The sequence below is a fragment of the Acartia tonsa genome, chromosome 5 (assembly GCF_053477335.1).
Source record: "Acartia tonsa isolate MP-2025a chromosome 5, ASM5347733v1, whole genome shotgun sequence".
NCBI lineage: Eukaryota > Metazoa > Arthropoda > Copepoda > Calanoida > Acartiidae > Acartia > Acartia tonsa.
In genome coordinates, this window is record NC_137264.1 from 36,219,643 (window position 1) to 36,235,670 (window position 16,028).

The 16,028-nt window shown below is 32.5% G+C and overlaps 2 protein-coding genes across 4 annotated transcripts; both read left to right on the top strand.

Moving 5' to 3' along the window:
- The first annotated feature begins 8,931 nt into the window (after window positions 1-8,931).
- Window positions 8,932-13,040, top strand: LOC145319395 (ral GTPase-activating protein subunit alpha-1-like). Of its 3 annotated transcripts, XM_080161515.1 has the most exons (6): window positions 9,040-9,169; window positions 9,813-9,920; window positions 10,466-10,583; window positions 11,198-11,284; window positions 12,200-12,256; window positions 12,594-12,639. In XM_080161515.1, exons 1-5 carry the CDS (start codon window positions 9,093-9,095, stop codon window positions 12,239-12,241), a joined length of 432 nt encoding a protein of 143 aa, XP_080017641.1. In that variant the 5' UTR covers window positions 9,040-9,092; the 3' UTR covers window positions 12,242-12,256; window positions 12,594-12,639. The 3 variants fall into 3 exon arrangements, with proteins under 3 accessions (XP_080017640.1, XP_080017641.1, XP_080017639.1); XM_080161514.1 differs by lacking the exon at window positions 12,200-12,256 and having other exon boundaries at window positions 8,932-9,065; window positions 12,594-13,040; XM_080161513.1 differs by lacking the exon at window positions 12,200-12,256 and having other exon boundaries at window positions 12,594-13,040.
- On the top strand, window positions 13,024-15,746 carry LOC145319396 (uncharacterized). Its single transcript, XM_080161516.1, has 5 exons — window positions 13,024-13,166; window positions 13,614-13,874; window positions 14,252-14,358; window positions 14,920-15,038; window positions 15,618-15,746. The coding sequence occupies exons 1-4, from the start codon at window positions 13,024-13,026 to the stop codon at window positions 14,979-14,981; spliced, it is 573 nt and encodes a 190-aa protein (XP_080017642.1). The 3' UTR covers window positions 14,982-15,038; window positions 15,618-15,746.
- The last annotated feature ends 282 nt before the right edge of the window (window positions 15,747-16,028 follow it).

Here is a 16,028-nt window from a genome sequence, read left to right on the forward strand (position 1 = left end):
AGCTACATTTTGCATGTAATAAACAAGTATTAAATACCTTACTAAAGTCAATCATACAATAAAAGTCTTAACCTTTCCAGTATTCTCTTAAGTTAGATAGTCTGTAAAGGCCCTATTCTTTTTCTTTTCTTCGTCTTACTATTTTTCGTATCTTTTCTCTTTCTATATGATTTATTGTGTGATACAGAATACTTATGAAAAAATAAAATAGGAAATTGGTCATGTTTTAATAATTTTTTTAAACCACAACTATATGACTAAACTTGAGCAAGCAATTTATGAATTTTAATCTAAATTTTTGTGTTTATATTTAACCACACCCCCGAGTTTCAGTAACTTAACCAATTTGACTGTAATATTGCCACACCCTCAAATTTCAGTCACTCAACCAATTTGACTGTAATATTGTCACACCCTCGAATTTAAGTCACTTAACCAATTTGACTGTAATATTGCCACACACTCGAATTTCAGTAACTCAACCAATTTGACTGTAATATTGTCACACCCTCGAATTTCAATAACTCAACCAATTTGACTGTAATATTGCCACACCCTCGAATTTCAGTAACTCAACCAATTTGACTGTAATATTGCCACACCCCCGAGTTTAAGTCACTTAACCAATTTGACTGTAATATTGCCACACCCTCGAATTTCAGTCACTCAACCAATTTGACTGTAATATTGCTTCACCCCCGAGTTTAAGTCACTTAACCAATTTGACTGTAATATTGCCACATCCTCGAATTTCAGTCACTCAACCAATTTGACTGTAATATTGCCACACCCCCGAGTTTGAGTCACTCAACCAATTTGACTGTAATATTGCCACACCCCCGAGTTTAAGTCACTCAACCAATTTGACTGTACATGGAAATTCAATAGTGTAATACAAAGTTGCCACGAGTACGTTTCAATGTCTTTAAAACCAAATCTTCTTTACATTTAGGTCTAACGGAAGTTTCTGAAAATTTTGACTGATTTCAAACATTTTAGTTTGACGCTATTATAACATATTTAATCAAAAGACCATCAAATAAATTTTTAAAAATTAATTAGAAATATTAGAATAATACTATTCATTTGATATCTAAATATGTTTAAGGAACATTGCATCTCAATAAAAAACTATTTAAAAAGTCCAAATAAAAAAGTGCAGTAAATTTGCAGCTTAGGATTTTTAGGAATTTAAAAATAATCCTAACAATTTTATGCTTTTGATAAGTTAACGTATTGGCATTATGGATGTTACCATCATTGTTTAGTAAGAGAAAACTCAGATTTGTGAAAGGAAGGGAATAAAAAACAAATCTGAGGGTAAAAAGGTAAAAAATACCACATTTATATTTACTAAAGAAAAAAAGGAGAAAAAATGTGCCAATCAGATACAGTTTAAAAACATTAAATAAAAATTTAGAAGCCTGCGTAAAAACTGTAGACGTACTGAAAAGGAGGTAATTCAACATAATATTTACTTCTTAGCGGCTACGCCTCTACAGATGAAGGGAGGGGGAGAGGTTCGAACATACAAACACAGAAAAACAGACACACTAACATCCTTCTACTTTTATAAAGCATTAACAAGTATTTTTCAGTGGAGAAACTGCACTACATAAAAAAGTTTTTAGCAAAAAAAGGAGTTTTTTCTAATGAAATAAAAATGTTGTATGTGTAGAGTGGTGTTAAGTGCCATGGTTCATTATTTAGTATTTTTCTCAAACATTTAGATTGTTGTAAGAGTTTGGAATATTGACATGCATTATAAAATATTATTTGGATAAACAATAAGTTGTTCATTACAATTGAAAAGTTTTTTTTTTAAACTTGTAATAATAATTTACTTTTGGATCTAAATCATTGAAAACTTATTCAAATATCCATGTAGAACATTTAAACAAAGAATATTATAACCATAAGAGTCTGATTTAAAATACGTAAAAAGGTTTATTTTTAGTAATCTTGGTAAACTTATTTCTCGTATTCATTCGTATCCGGTGGATAGGAACCGGTTCTAAAACTGCACCTCGGGGCTAAAAAAACTGGTTTTAATCTTTTAATTGTACATCTATATCCGCGGAAAGCGGTTTATGATACGATGAAAGAAATAACTATTAAAATATTATACTTTTAAGAAAATTATTGGTGAATTCCAACAATAACAATGAATAATAATCTAGCTCAGATAGATGGACAGACCTCAGTAAAATAACATTACAAAATTATAGAGTTTCAATACAATTTGACTATCCTTTCCATAGTTTTTTTTTAATATTTATTCCTTTTCTGTATGTGGTAAAAATTGGTGAGATTGATTCTTCGTGTACTTACATTAGAAGGATAAATAAATCAAACAAAAATAATTCAATGCTTCTAGTTTTTGCTACTTTTTATAAAAAAAGTATAACTGAATTTTAAAAATAACCTGATTACTCGACAAATTAGTAATTAGTCTACTAAAATGTGCATTTACCATTTTCTAAAGGCTTTGATGATTGAATGTATACCAACTGACAATTCAACATTTCAATTACATTATTGTCAAATGTTATATTAATCTTTTGATTATGCAATTTTTGTATTGTTGTTGCTACGCTGCTTATGAACAAAATTTACCTTGTTTTATAGATTAATTATTTTCTAAGATTAGCCTTTTTTGGCAGTATTTTTCCATTAATAAATATAAAAACGAACAGAAAATGGAGGATAATAATTTAGTTCTAAAAAGTTAATTGAAACTGTATGTCTGTTGCATAGGATCTAGCAAAGTTTCTTAAGCAGGCCCAGAGAGGGTTTATAACCATTTTAAGGTACCTAACTTTCCAAGAAAAATGACCTTCATAAAAATTCGCCAATTTCATTTTTTAATTTTGTTTTTAAACTATTTTTGAAAGTAAAGGGTTAGTTCAGTTACAGTTTAGTATTATTTTAATTAGGAAAAGGAGTATTTTTAATAATTTTAATAATTTTTAAATTGAAACATTAAAAAATATGAGGTAATAATCTTTATTACATTTACATATAGTTTTTAGAACATTTTATGTAAAACCCTACTCTTTGTAAGAATATCAACTATCCCAATACACTTTGATCTAATTATTCATCTTACAATTTAAAGCATTATACTTTAATGTTGTTAGGAATTGGTTGAATTAATATGTCAGTGTAGGTAAAACATTACTTTCGAATGTGACTGTAGTGAGAGAGTGTTGGATGGGTCGACCTCCCCAAAAAATATATCCCTAAGAAAAAGAAACTTTTCATCAAAAAATAAACGTTATTAGGTAGGCATTGTGCGAAGCAACTAGTATTAATAAAAAGCACGTTTTACTTTACCTAGTTATGTAATTTTGTTTTAATATTTCAATTTTGGCTTGAATATAGATTTAAAGTGATATTTAAAGCGGAAATCGTGGCACACCCGCATTATCGATGTATAGTATATAAGTATATTATACAAAGTATAGAACACTGTATTCCACTTAAGGTCCTTCTTCATTTATCACATAGTAAAGTGTATATTGCTTGGGTTGAGTTAGTCATGACAGTAAAAGCAATTTCGAATCTCAATTTAGATACCAATTTTTTTCTTTATATTTTTGTCTTTTTTCCTTCTTATCTTTCTGTATGTATATCTATTTTTGTTTTGTTTGACAGTCAGACAGTTTATCTGTTCATCTGTCCTTCTTTCTAAAATTCTATAATGGTTTCAAGCTAGGTTTTTTTTTATGAGTCTACAGCCTTCCAGAAATAAGAATTGAAAAGAAAAAGAAAATGTTCAAGATTAAAAATAGTAATATTATTGATGCTGTATTATTATAAAAAAAAATATTATACTACGCTACGAAAAACCCTATCTATCAATGCTAGACAGGGCAGAGAGAAACTATTCTTAGCTACGTTATATGTTATAACTCTGATAGTTAGTGCTTTCAGACAAAAGTCCTGCTTTTAAAGGGTTTGTTGTCAGATGGGTATTCTTCATTCTGATATCCCTGGGTGATAGAGCAACTCGTTAAGGTAAAATTAATACCCTAAGGTCGCAGGGCGATGATTTGCAGCTATGCTTAAATCCTAAACCACCTACACTAAGCTGTGCTTTCCTAAGTGTATTAGAAAATTATACATACTAAAATTACTTACATATATAGTCACTTCTTTCCCATTAAAGGTAAATTACTAATGCTTGTATACCTCAAAGTATTTTATACTAAAAACAAGGACAATTATGTTCACAAGTAGCGCAGCTGTAATAGCTGACAACAGAAAGGATAGTTCATATACTGATGTTTGCCCCAAACCACTGCACTGGGCCGATTTTGTTCTATTTTCAAGGATTTTTTTTACTTTAGCGTTCATGGATTTAGGCTTTTGGATCTACTGCACGAGTTGATCATCGTTTACTTTACCTAAATTTATTTTTATGTTAAGTTGTTTATTGATTGATCGATCACTATCAAGATGCGGTTTCCGCGTGAATGCCGCACTCGTGTCCTGAATTATGACTCATATTCATAAAATGAATTAATGTCCCTGTAGGTGTGTGTTTCAAATTATTATCATAGTTAGACATCATACAAAACAAAAACAATGATACCCAAAAGAAGCACAGCAATATACAAATATTTTTTGAAAGAAAAGTAGGTTTAAAGGAATATGAAGGGATAAAACAATGGACAATAAATAGGCGTAAATTCCCAGTGATGATAAACTAAGTTACCCCCTTTGAAGATTGACATATTTATAAACTTTAGGTACAAGCATTTATGTCCCTTTTTCTACAAAATAATTAATTATAATCTTGTTTGATTAATCTATTGTTTAAAACTATGGCTGTAAGATGGAAACATCCCCATTTATTGTAGCTAGATCTAAATGTCTTGATTAGAGTGACGACACATGCACTCTCTGAGATCTTATGCTCAGGGGTAGGGACACAATATTAAAAAAATAACACATTCCTTCCTTTTGTTCAACTTTGACAAACATAGCTTATACCAATAACGAAATTAATTCGAACAAAAAAACACGAAACCTGTACGTGTTTTTCAGCTGTCGTAGGGGGCAACACATCGTAAAATTTACGACCTCTCTATTTGCACCTCAAATATTATTTTTAATTATTTCGCTCGTTGGTCATACCTTATACCTGTTTCAAATACCTCGTAAGGGTGAGGCTGCTGTATATGACACTCTTATAAAGTCAGGTCCTACAACCAATGCAAGGATAACTAAGTGGATCCAATCTCTCCTTTCCTGTCCAAAAATTCGGGGTATAAGTTTAAGTAACACCTAACAGACAACTAACTAACGCTTTGATTGCACGATCTTTTGTCTGGAAGTCCTAACTATGTATGGCAATTAGTACCGCCTTTTATTGCGAGGTGTTGAGCAAGGATTCGAACCCGTACCCTCCCCAAACGAGCTGATGCCTACGTGGTCGCTAGTCTGGCAAATATGTAAAAATCAGCAATATTTAAGGTCATGCAGTAAGTTTAATTTTGTCATTAAATCATTAAACAAAGCACCATTGTTGTATAATTCATCCAATGTTCAAAATTAACCAATAAACATGATTTTTTTGCTGACATTGGATATAAATATAAATTCATCATTTTGTATGTTTTTTTCTTCTTGCAGTTCTATCTCCATCCTTATTTATTTTTTAATTTTCGGAATCAAAAAAAGCGCAAATTTGTATAATTTTCAGATCATTTGTAATCAGAAATTGGACTGTTATCGTTTTTCTCGTATTCATTTGAAACAGATTAATATCCGGTGGATTAGAACCGGTTCTCATCCACGCGAGTAGAAAAAATATGTCTAGCATCATATTATATCCAGTTTTTTTACAAATATAAACATTATACTATCATATAGTATTAAAACCAGTTTTAATCTTTGAATAATACATTTTATACCTATCTGCGGAAAGCTGTACGATGCGAGAGAAATAACTATGAAAGTACATCTTTTCAGCTTTTATCAATAACGAAATTATAACTATACGTTGCGGATGGACGGAATGACCGACCCTAAGTAAAAAAAGTTTCGCTCTAAGTATTTGTTCCCACAAAGTCAAATATTATTGATCTGCCACAATGGCCATAAATAGGTATTAGTACAGATATCTCTGTTATCATCAGAACATATTATATAGGATACAGAGATAGGATAATGGATATATATATTAGTACAGATATCTCTGTTATCATCAGAACATATTAAATAGGATAAAGAGATAGGATAATGGATATATATATTAGTTCAGATATCTCTGTTATCATCAGAACATATTATATGGGATACAGAGATAGGATAATGGATATATATATTAGTACAGATATCTCTGTTATCATCACATTATATTATATAGGATACAGAGATAGGATAATGGATATATATATTAGTACAGATATCTCTGTTATCATCACATTATATTATATAGGATACAGAGATAGGATAATGGATATATATATATATATTAGTACAGATATCTCTGTTATCATCACATTATATTATATAGGATACAGAGATAGGATAATGGATATATATATTAGTACAGATATCTCTGTTATCATCACATTATATTATATAGAATACAGAGATAGGATAATGGATATATATATTAGTACAGATATCTCTCTTATCATCAGAACATATTATATAGGATACAGAGATAGGATAATGGATATATATATATATTAGTACATATATCTCTGTTATCATCAGAACATATTATATAGGATACAGAGATAGGATAATGGATATATATATTAGTACAGATATCTCTGTTATCATCACATTATATTATATAGGATACAGAGATAGGATAATGGATATATATATTAGTACAGATATCTCTGTTATCATCAGAACATATTATATAGGATACAGAGATAGGATAATGGATATATATATTAGTACAGATATCTCTGTTATCATCAGAACATATTATATAGGATACAGAGATAGGATAATGAATATATATATATTAGTACAGATATCTCTGTTATTATCACATTATATTATATAGGATACAGAGATAGGATAATGGATATATATATATTAGTACAGATATCCCAGGTTCTACGAAATACCAGAAAAAAAAATCGTTTTACCAGAAAAGTGGTAAAGCTGGTCAACCTGGTAAAATATACCAGTTTCGTGGTAAATTTTACCAGCAAAAATTTTAGCCAAAAAATTAGTCAAATTTTACCATTTTTTTTGTAAAATTTGACGAAACAAAAAAACCCGTTTTTTGTGTTTTAAATTAAAAACAGCTCTTCATAATCAGTTGTAGTACTTTAAAATAATGACTTCTATACAATGAAGCCTAAATTTAAATTTTTTTTTTTTTTTAATTTTACCACTTTTGGAAGTTTTACCAAAAATGTGGTCAATTTTACAACTCTATTTTTCAGGTTAAGTCCGAATTTTCGGACTTAGACAAAAAAACGCAATTTGGTCAATTTTTACCAAAAAGTTAGTAAAATTTGACAAGGTATTTTTTTAGGCTAAGTCCAGATTTTTGGACTCTGACAAAAAAAATGAACTTGGTAAAATTTGACCAACTTTTTGGTAAAAATTGACAAGGTAAATTTTTAGGCTAAGTCCAGATTTTTGGACTTTGCCAAAAAAAAAAACTTGGTAAAATTTGACCAACTTTTTGGTAAAAATTGACAAGGTAAATTTTTAGGCTAAGTCCAGATTTTTGGACTTTGCCAAAAAAAAAAACTTGGTAAAATTTGACCAACTTTTTGGTAAAAATTGACAAGGTAAATTTTTAGGCTAAGTCCAGATTTTTGGACTTTAACAAAAAAAAAACTTGGTAAAATTTGACCAACTTTTTGGTAAAAATTTTTACTTTTTATTGAATTTTTTCGCATAAAAGAAGCTAACTTTTTTTTAAAACCTTGAAAATTATTTCATCATTTCTTTTAAAACATCCTCCCGCATCGTCAAAAATATATCAAATTTAATATTTACTTATTTGAGCTAGCTTCATACGAATTAAAATTAAAAGAAAAAAAATCCAGGGTGTGTTTACGCAGATGTGCCGTGTGCATTTGAATTTATCGATTTTTCATCTTTAATATAAATATAAGCTTTCGTATATTCCCCTGAATGTTTCTAAAAGAAAGACAGAGATTTCGAATTATAGAGTAATTTCGCTACAAAACTTATATTTTTAAGTTTTGAAATTTATGGCACCTCTGTGCGCGCATGCGCACTATTGATAAGCTTATGATTATTTGAATATAGAGTGCCAAAAATAATTATTAGTTTTGATTCAATTTAATCAAATATTTTGAATCAAGAAGTAAATTACTACTCAATTTTCTCTAAATATTTAAATTTGTAGAATTTACAAGGAAGATTTTTTTTAAGCAAGATGTTTAAAAATGTGGCAAAATTGTGGAACAACAATGTTTCATGATTTCTATATTTATGTTGTCTTTGCCAACCGGAAATACCACTGAGATGGGTTTTTAAAAGATGAATGCCACATTTTTTCGGCGTTTTTTAGACATTGATTGATTGAACATTGACGATAGAATTTCAAACAGAGTATATAACATGAAAATACTGAATTTTAAATTATTTTTTTAGCAATTTTTCTAATTTCTAACACAGCTCTAAAAAGATGCATTAATTAATATGCAGCAAAAATGGATTGAAGATAATCTTTTTTTTTTCTATGAAGGCCGTACCATCAAAAGCGAAATAATTAAATAAATCATTGTATACTCTTTTAGATTTCGCGAATGTCGCGCTTGTTATTCATAGCGTAAAAAATGTCGAAAAAACGCGGCAATATCTTTTAAGAACCCGGCCGGAAATAGATTCATTATATGTTCATATATGGTTAACAACTATATATATATTTAAATATTTTTTTTTAATATTGAATGCACTATATTTTTTTATATTCTATCGAATATATATTTTATATGTCATTACAAAACTATATTACATTTAATATTAACATTAAAAAAAAAACATCAATTTAAACTTTCGTAACCCTGTATTGGCTTCAGAAGTACAGTTCTACAGAAACCACGGTACACGCTTGAGCTAGCATCACCAGCATGGCTCTGCCTAGGCTTATAATTAGAAAGGCCAGGGTATTATTAGTGGTTGAAAAGTTTGTACATTATTATTACAGGTATTGTGTCTTTAAAGGGACTGTGAACGTAAATTTTTCTCATCTTAATATCAAATCTTAACATTATCTTATTCATAATATCTCACAGATAGAGCAAAACGCGCTTTTGTTTGCTTAAAAAACGGCTTTTTCCGACGATTTTTATAAGGTATAGGGAAAGGAAGAAATTTTCCGTATTATATAAAATGTCCATTAAATTGATTTTTTGGTATTATCCTCTTAGAAATTTTTTTTTCAAGATTGAAAATTTGAGTACCCCCCCCCCCCCCCCCCCCCGACAGCGAACTATGAACTCTGGCCGCAGCGCTCGGCTCCCTAGCCTGCCTAGCCGCAGCGCTCTGCCCCCTTGCCTGCCTAGCCGCAGCGCTCGGCCCACTTGCCTGCCTAGCCGCAGCGCTCAGCTCCCTAGCCTAAAACCTAACCTAACCTAAAATAGTTGTTCGTCGGTAGTCGGGGGGGGGGGGGGGGGGGGGGGGGTACAAAATTGAAAAAAATTGAAAAAAAAATTTCTAAGAGGATAACGCCGATTTTTTCTCCCATTATAGCTAAAATTAAACTTTTTCACATGGTACAGAAAGACATCCTGTTAATTTTATTTAAGAAATAGATATTCCTAATCTAACAATAATTTTATTTTGGTCAGGTTTATGGTAATGAATGTAAAGATGGACGGGCGAACATGGGAGCAGTTACTCTTTATCTTGCTGCAGATAACTCAACTCACCCTCACAGAAACACCACCAAGACGCAGGCACATAGATAATTATTATAGAGAAGTTACGATTTTCTTTAAGTATTTAAGAACAAATTCACTAGCATTTTGCTTGTAAAGAAGAAGTAATGAAATTAGTTTGTTTAGTCAGCACACTAAATCTAAAATAAAGAAAAATTGATATTAATGTAGTTTTGACCTAAACAAAGAGTTTTTCAGTATGGCTTTGAAACCGATAAATATCCCCTGGATTAAAAATGGTTCTGGGCCATACTGAAAAATTACGTATTACAGACAATTTTCTATGAACAATAGTCTAGAAATTATATTATCAATACCAGCTTTGTTAGGCCAGTCCTTTGGCCCCTCGGGGCTAACAAAATTGCTATTGATCTGAAAATTTCTCATTTTACCAGTCGCGGAAAGCTGTCTATAATACGACGCGATAAATAAAATCAGAGACAAAAATACCATTTTTAGATAAAAAGTATACTTTATACCTACCTACACACTTAAATAAAAATAGCCTATTTATATTTAATTTGTTCTTGGATCTTTAGTTAATAGTTATCTATGCTTATCAGGGAGGACACCCTTGGAGGAAGGTTGACCCAGGCCATCTTCCAGACCCTCATTGTCACATGGATCAAGGCTAATCTCTATGTTGTTGTGTCCTGTGAACTTTGGGATCAGTTTCTAGAGGTAATGTTAGCTATACTATAATTAAGATAACCTGCAGAAATAGATATTTTATTACTTGGATGTTACACTAGATTTTTATTTTCTCTAATAAAGTAAAACTCCCAGTGGGCTAAAATGACGATAACCCTAATTCGCCCCCTTTACTCCATTCCGTCCCGTCCTACTGGATAAACAAACTGACCATTGAATGAGTTTCATGTTAGCAACCTAAATTGACTTCAATTTTTCCACTGTCATCAATATCCACGTATATTCTATATCCATTCCATAATGTTTTATTTGTTCTACAGTACAGGAATCAGATCTATTTGCCAATCGTCCTAAAGACAACCAATGGTTGATTGTACGTCAAGCTTTTAATTTTAAGAGGGATAAAATGAGGGATTTCAAAGGTTTGAGGTTGGTAATCTAATATATTTTTTTTTTAATTTTGAAGGGAAACAAATAAGGGGTTTTACGGGTTGAGTGGAGTTAACACCCTTTAAGCCCCACCCTTTAAAATCTGTATCAAGAATTAAAAATGAAGTTTGGGGACGAATTTTTGCTTCATTAATTTAGATGAATTATTTTTCCACCAACTTTTCTACTTGTCAAAATAAGTTCGTTTGTTTTAGGTTTTGAGTGGACTAACTTTATGGGAAGAATTAATCCGGGAGTGGTTTAAGACTATGGAAACCCTTACCAGAGTGTTAGCTAGACAGGTATATTATTTTTTTAATGTTTTTTCCATTAAAGTTTATAAAAATAATCTATATATTATTACTGGGATGTTGTACCACATTTTCATTTACTCTGATAAGGAGATGCTCACAGCTGGCTAAAATAAAGATACCCCCCTTCTTTAAACCCAATCCTTACCCTACTACTGGTTGAACAAACTGACCAATAAACGAATTTCATGTTAGCAAGCTAAAATAACGACAATTTTTTCCCCCTGTCGTAATATCCACGTATATTCTACATTCATTAGAGTAGGTGGTATTATCCTTTTAGAAATGTAGCGCTCGTCTCCCTAGCCTGCCTAGCCGCAGCGCTCGGCCCCCTTGCCTGCCTAGCCGCAGCGCTCGGCCCACTTGCCTGCCTAGCCGCAGCGCTCGGCTCCCTAGCCTAAAACCTAACCTAACCTAAAATAGTTGTTCGTCGGTAGTCGGGGGGGGGGGGGGGGGGGGGGGGTACAAAATTGAAAAAAATTGAAAAAAAAATTATAATTATAAAGATGTAATTTTGTTAATAATCATTAATGATGTGGATCAATTTATCGGGGATTGCCTTATCCCTTTAAATCCTTGAAGTTTTACCAACAAAATTCCGTTTGTCCCACTGTCTTATTTGAGAGCTTTACTCTCATAAACGTTATCATTGTTATTTTGTGGAAGGGAATTATGTTTTTTGTAAACGCGAAGCTTTTCTATAATTAGTGTTGGATGGCCGGTCTGTATGGACGAAACTCATAGCTATTATCATTAATTCAAGCATGTAGGAATTGTCCTATCTATTTCAAACTTGTTACCTACTGATTATTTTGGTCTAGCTAAAAAGTATAAGGTTTCTACTTTTGTCGTATTTTTTTAGTTTCATACCTATAGTTTTTGATTATAACAAATTCTTTTATTTAGATTGTAAAGAAACAAGACCTCAGATCAGCATTTGAAACATAGGGGGCAGTTGAAGAAGTAAGTTACAGAAAAGTTTCGCAGCTTATATTTATCTTTGTAGATCTGTATAATAATACAAACAATATTTTGGTTTCTTTACAACAAAATGGCTGGGTGTTGCCACCCCCTTAAAAGTCAAGGCTTGCCTTCACCTTTTCATTACTTGAATTTTTTGTTTGAAACTTTCACTACTGCTTTTAGTTAGGTTTAGGGAGATCAAGAAGGGTTTAGAATATTCCACAAGGGTAGGAGGTATTTTTAAGTTATAGGGAATTGTTTTGATTTATTTTTACCTTATTGTTATTAAACAAACTTCAGGTCTTGAAGTTATTTTTACTTCACTTTATTTTTTAAGGAAATGAACGGTACATTATATGCCGGTGAACGGCTGAGAGTGGAAATATCCCGGGGACGAGGCAGGGGACGTGGAGGCGGTGATAGAGGACGCGGAGGCGGTGATAGAGGACGCGGAGGTGATAGGGGGCGCAGTTCTTACAGAGGTAGAGGCCGGGGTGGGGGCGGGGATAGGTATGAAAGACGCAGCCCCCCACATTACTCTAGGAAAGTTTTTGTTTTAAAAAGTAAAAGTTAGAAAATCTTTAGGTAGGCTTATTTATTAAATGTAACGTTTAAAAGCAATGCATTTTTTGTAATTTCGCCATGGACTGACGTACAGTTTTGTTATAAAGTTGCTGCGCTAATAAAACAGCAGTACCTAAGATAAAAAAATTTAAAATTAATCTTCCAAAATACTTACTAAAAATCATCGAATTTTTTTTTTCAAAATGAAAACATTTAAAAATAACAGAGGTGGCTGTAGAGGAAGGGGAGGTGATAAGGGTGGCTTTAGAGGCAGAGGCCGTGGAGGGGACAGGGGTGGTTTCAGAGGACGTGGTGGCAGAGGGGGTGGTAGATCCCCTCCACCAAGGTAAAATTTTAAATTTTAAGATTAGTTTAGATATTGCTAGCGGCTGCGGCCCTAGCATTTAGGGGCTCTGTATTAAAAAGGATAGATAGGGGACAGAAATATAGTCTAAAACCATTCCGTGTCATATGAGAAGCTTTCCTACCTATAAAGGAGAACTCAATCGGTTTAGTAGTTATCGAAATCTTAAGCTAAAGACAAAGAACCTTTTTACTTTAAACAATTTAGTATATAAACAAAATATATTAGTGTAATTTCCAAATTTGCTAACTTTAAATGCCTACCATCTCTTTTATTGCTTTATTAAAGATTTTCTAAAATTACAATAACTTTCCTACCTAGATATGCTCTTTTTTATTAGTTCTTCCCTTTTCTACCAATCAAAAAATTTTAAAAACCTTTTTTTTAATGAATTTTAACTTTTTAAGTAAATTATTTTTATTTTTTCAGGTATGAGAGGAGAGATGGCTACGGACCCCCCTCACATTACTTCACAAGGGAGGCACACCCCAGGGGCGACTACTCCCCTCCACAACAACGTTACAGAGGCCCCCCACCGCCAATGAGGGATATGTCGCCACGAGGACCCCCCCGCGGACCTCCTCCCCCCCACCACAGAGAATATTCCCCGTCACCCAGGAGGGGACCTCCCGGTAGGGGCCCACCACCCAGGGATTACTCACCTGAACCAAGAGGTCGGCCACCCCCAAGGTAAAATCAAATTTATATCAGGGATGTAAAGGGATAAGTCAATGGCCGATAAACTGATGAACATCAACATCGATGATACATAAAATTAGTGGTTAAAAAACGTTTGAACACTCAACTTATTGAAACAATAAATCAAAATTTAATTAACTCCCCAAAGTAGTTACCTAAGCCAATGAATAAGAAAACGTTATAATAAAACTTTTGGGACTGATGAAATTAACAGTTCATTGTCTCCTCTCAATAATGACATAAAGTACCTAGTTTTTTTACCTAATTTGATTTTTAATAGGTATTTTTTAGAATTTTGATGATATATGTTATTTTTAATAGATAACGACATAACATTTACTTATTATAAACTAATCTGAATATTCAAGGTACATGTCACCACCCCCATCCAAAGGGCCACCAGGTGACTATTCTCCAGGACGCAGGGGACCTCCACCCTCCCCGGGTAGACGTGGACCAGGGACCAAGGCTATTCAGGAATGGGTTATTAAATGATTTAAGACGAAGTAAAATATTGTTTAAGTTTAAAAAAAGATTGTACTAAAATAATTTACGTTTCTGTAGACACAACGGGAAACATGGTTCTTATGGGATAGGACAAAAGACGAAGTATTGAAATTAAATCAAGATTTACCTAATAAAAATTAGGTACTCAAAGTTTTTGAGTTGACGAATAAGTAAACTTGTTTCTGAAACTTTGGATACCATTATGATATTTACACCATATTTTACCCTCCCTGCCTGGGGTTTAGGTCTAAATTTATCTAATATTAGTACTTGTTTGGGACAGGGATCTAAAGGGACAAGACAATGGCGGATAAATTGATGTACATCAGCAATGATGATACACAAAATTACCCCTTCTGTGGAGTATAATTAGTTGTTGAAAGCTTTAGACACTTAACTTGATTAATCAACCATTCAAAATTCAATAAAAGTCCCTAGAGTTGTTAAAGCAACGAAGAAGAAAATAAAGCTTTGGGGACTAGTGTAATAAACAGTCCACTTCCTTCCTTCATTTAATCCTCCATAACTTAGGACCCCGCGTTCCACGACTCCATACGCCACGTGAAGCATATAATCAGTAATGCCGAGTAGTATGGACACAGCATGTTCTTGTTAGCCAGGGATGTTGTTACTGCTTATGTTTTCCAGGTAAGCTTTCCCTTTATTTTTTCTCGTTCTGCGTTTTCAAAGATGTTTAGTTAGATAAGTTTGCTGATTTTTTTGCCACGTGTCAAGATGCCTGTAGGAAATGAATGAGGGGGGAGAGGGGGAGTCGAACCTACACACTTTTATTTTTGCTTTCAAAAGAAAAAATTTAGGTGTGAGAGTAAGGGGGGGGGGAAGTTCTGACACATTTGCGTAAACAGCGAGTATAGGCTTTATCTTTGGGACGGACGGACGGACGGACAGACATCGTTCTACTTTGTATTATAGATTAGATATTTAGTAGGGAGGGATGGGACATTGGGCTGTAAATTACACTAGCCCCCAAAGTTTTCAAATAACATTTTCTTATTCTTTGGCCTAACAACCTTGGGTACTTTTATTGATTTTTTATTGGTTGGTTCATTAAGTTGAGTGTCCTAACATTTCAATCACTTATTGTAATCTACAGAAGGGGTAACGATGTGTATCATCATTAGAGATGAACATCAATTTATCAGCCATTGTCTTATCCCTTTATATCCCTGTAATTATCTAATTAACTAATGAGCAATTTTATTCCAGGTTGAATATCAGTGATACGAGGTCGAATGGGGCCGGTGCCCAGCAAATCCAGGAGGTTGCGCAACAGTTTTCGCGGCCAGAGCAGTAGAATCAAGAAAAATATGTTGTTTCAATCAATAAAGATAAAAATGAAAACAATTTTTTTTTATTTTTGCGATTTATACCTACAAGCGATGTTTTTCTATAATTAAGGTCGTTTTTTACCACTTTCTCGTGATTTTTACCACCTGTTTTTACCACAATTTTTGGTAAATTTTTACCATATTTACCCTATTTCTGGTAAAATTTTACCAATTTAGGGCAAAAATATTACCAGGTGTTGAACAGTTTTACCACTTTTTCGGTAAAATCTTGCAGAAATTTGCGGTAAATTTTACCAAAAAAGTGGTAAAAATTGGTCAAAATCTGGTA

Bases quoted from the DNA above. Each gene is read 5' to 3' on its own strand.
- LOC145319395 (XM_080161513.1), top strand. From the start codon at position 9,093: ATGGCTCTGCCTAGGCTTATAATTAGAAAGGCCAGGGTATTATTAGTG. The intron at 9,921-10,465 runs GCACATAGATAA...TATGCTTATCAG, and splicing joins GAAACACCACCAAGACGCAG to GGAGGACACCCTTGGAGGAA. The intron at 10,584-11,197 runs GTAATGTTAGCT...CGTTTGTTTTAG, and splicing joins TTTGGGATCAGTTTCTAGAG to GTTTTGAGTGGACTAACTTT.
- LOC145319396 (XM_080161516.1), top strand. From the start codon at position 13,024: ATGAAAACATTTAAAAATAACAGAGGTGGCTGTAGAGGAAGGGGAGGT. The intron at 13,875-14,251 runs GTAAAATCAAAT...TGAATATTCAAG, and splicing joins AGAGGTCGGCCACCCCCAAG to GTACATGTCACCACCCCCAT. The intron at 14,359-14,919 runs AGGAATGGGTTA...CCTCCATAACTT, and splicing joins ACCAGGGACCAAGGCTATTC to AGGACCCCGCGTTCCACGAC.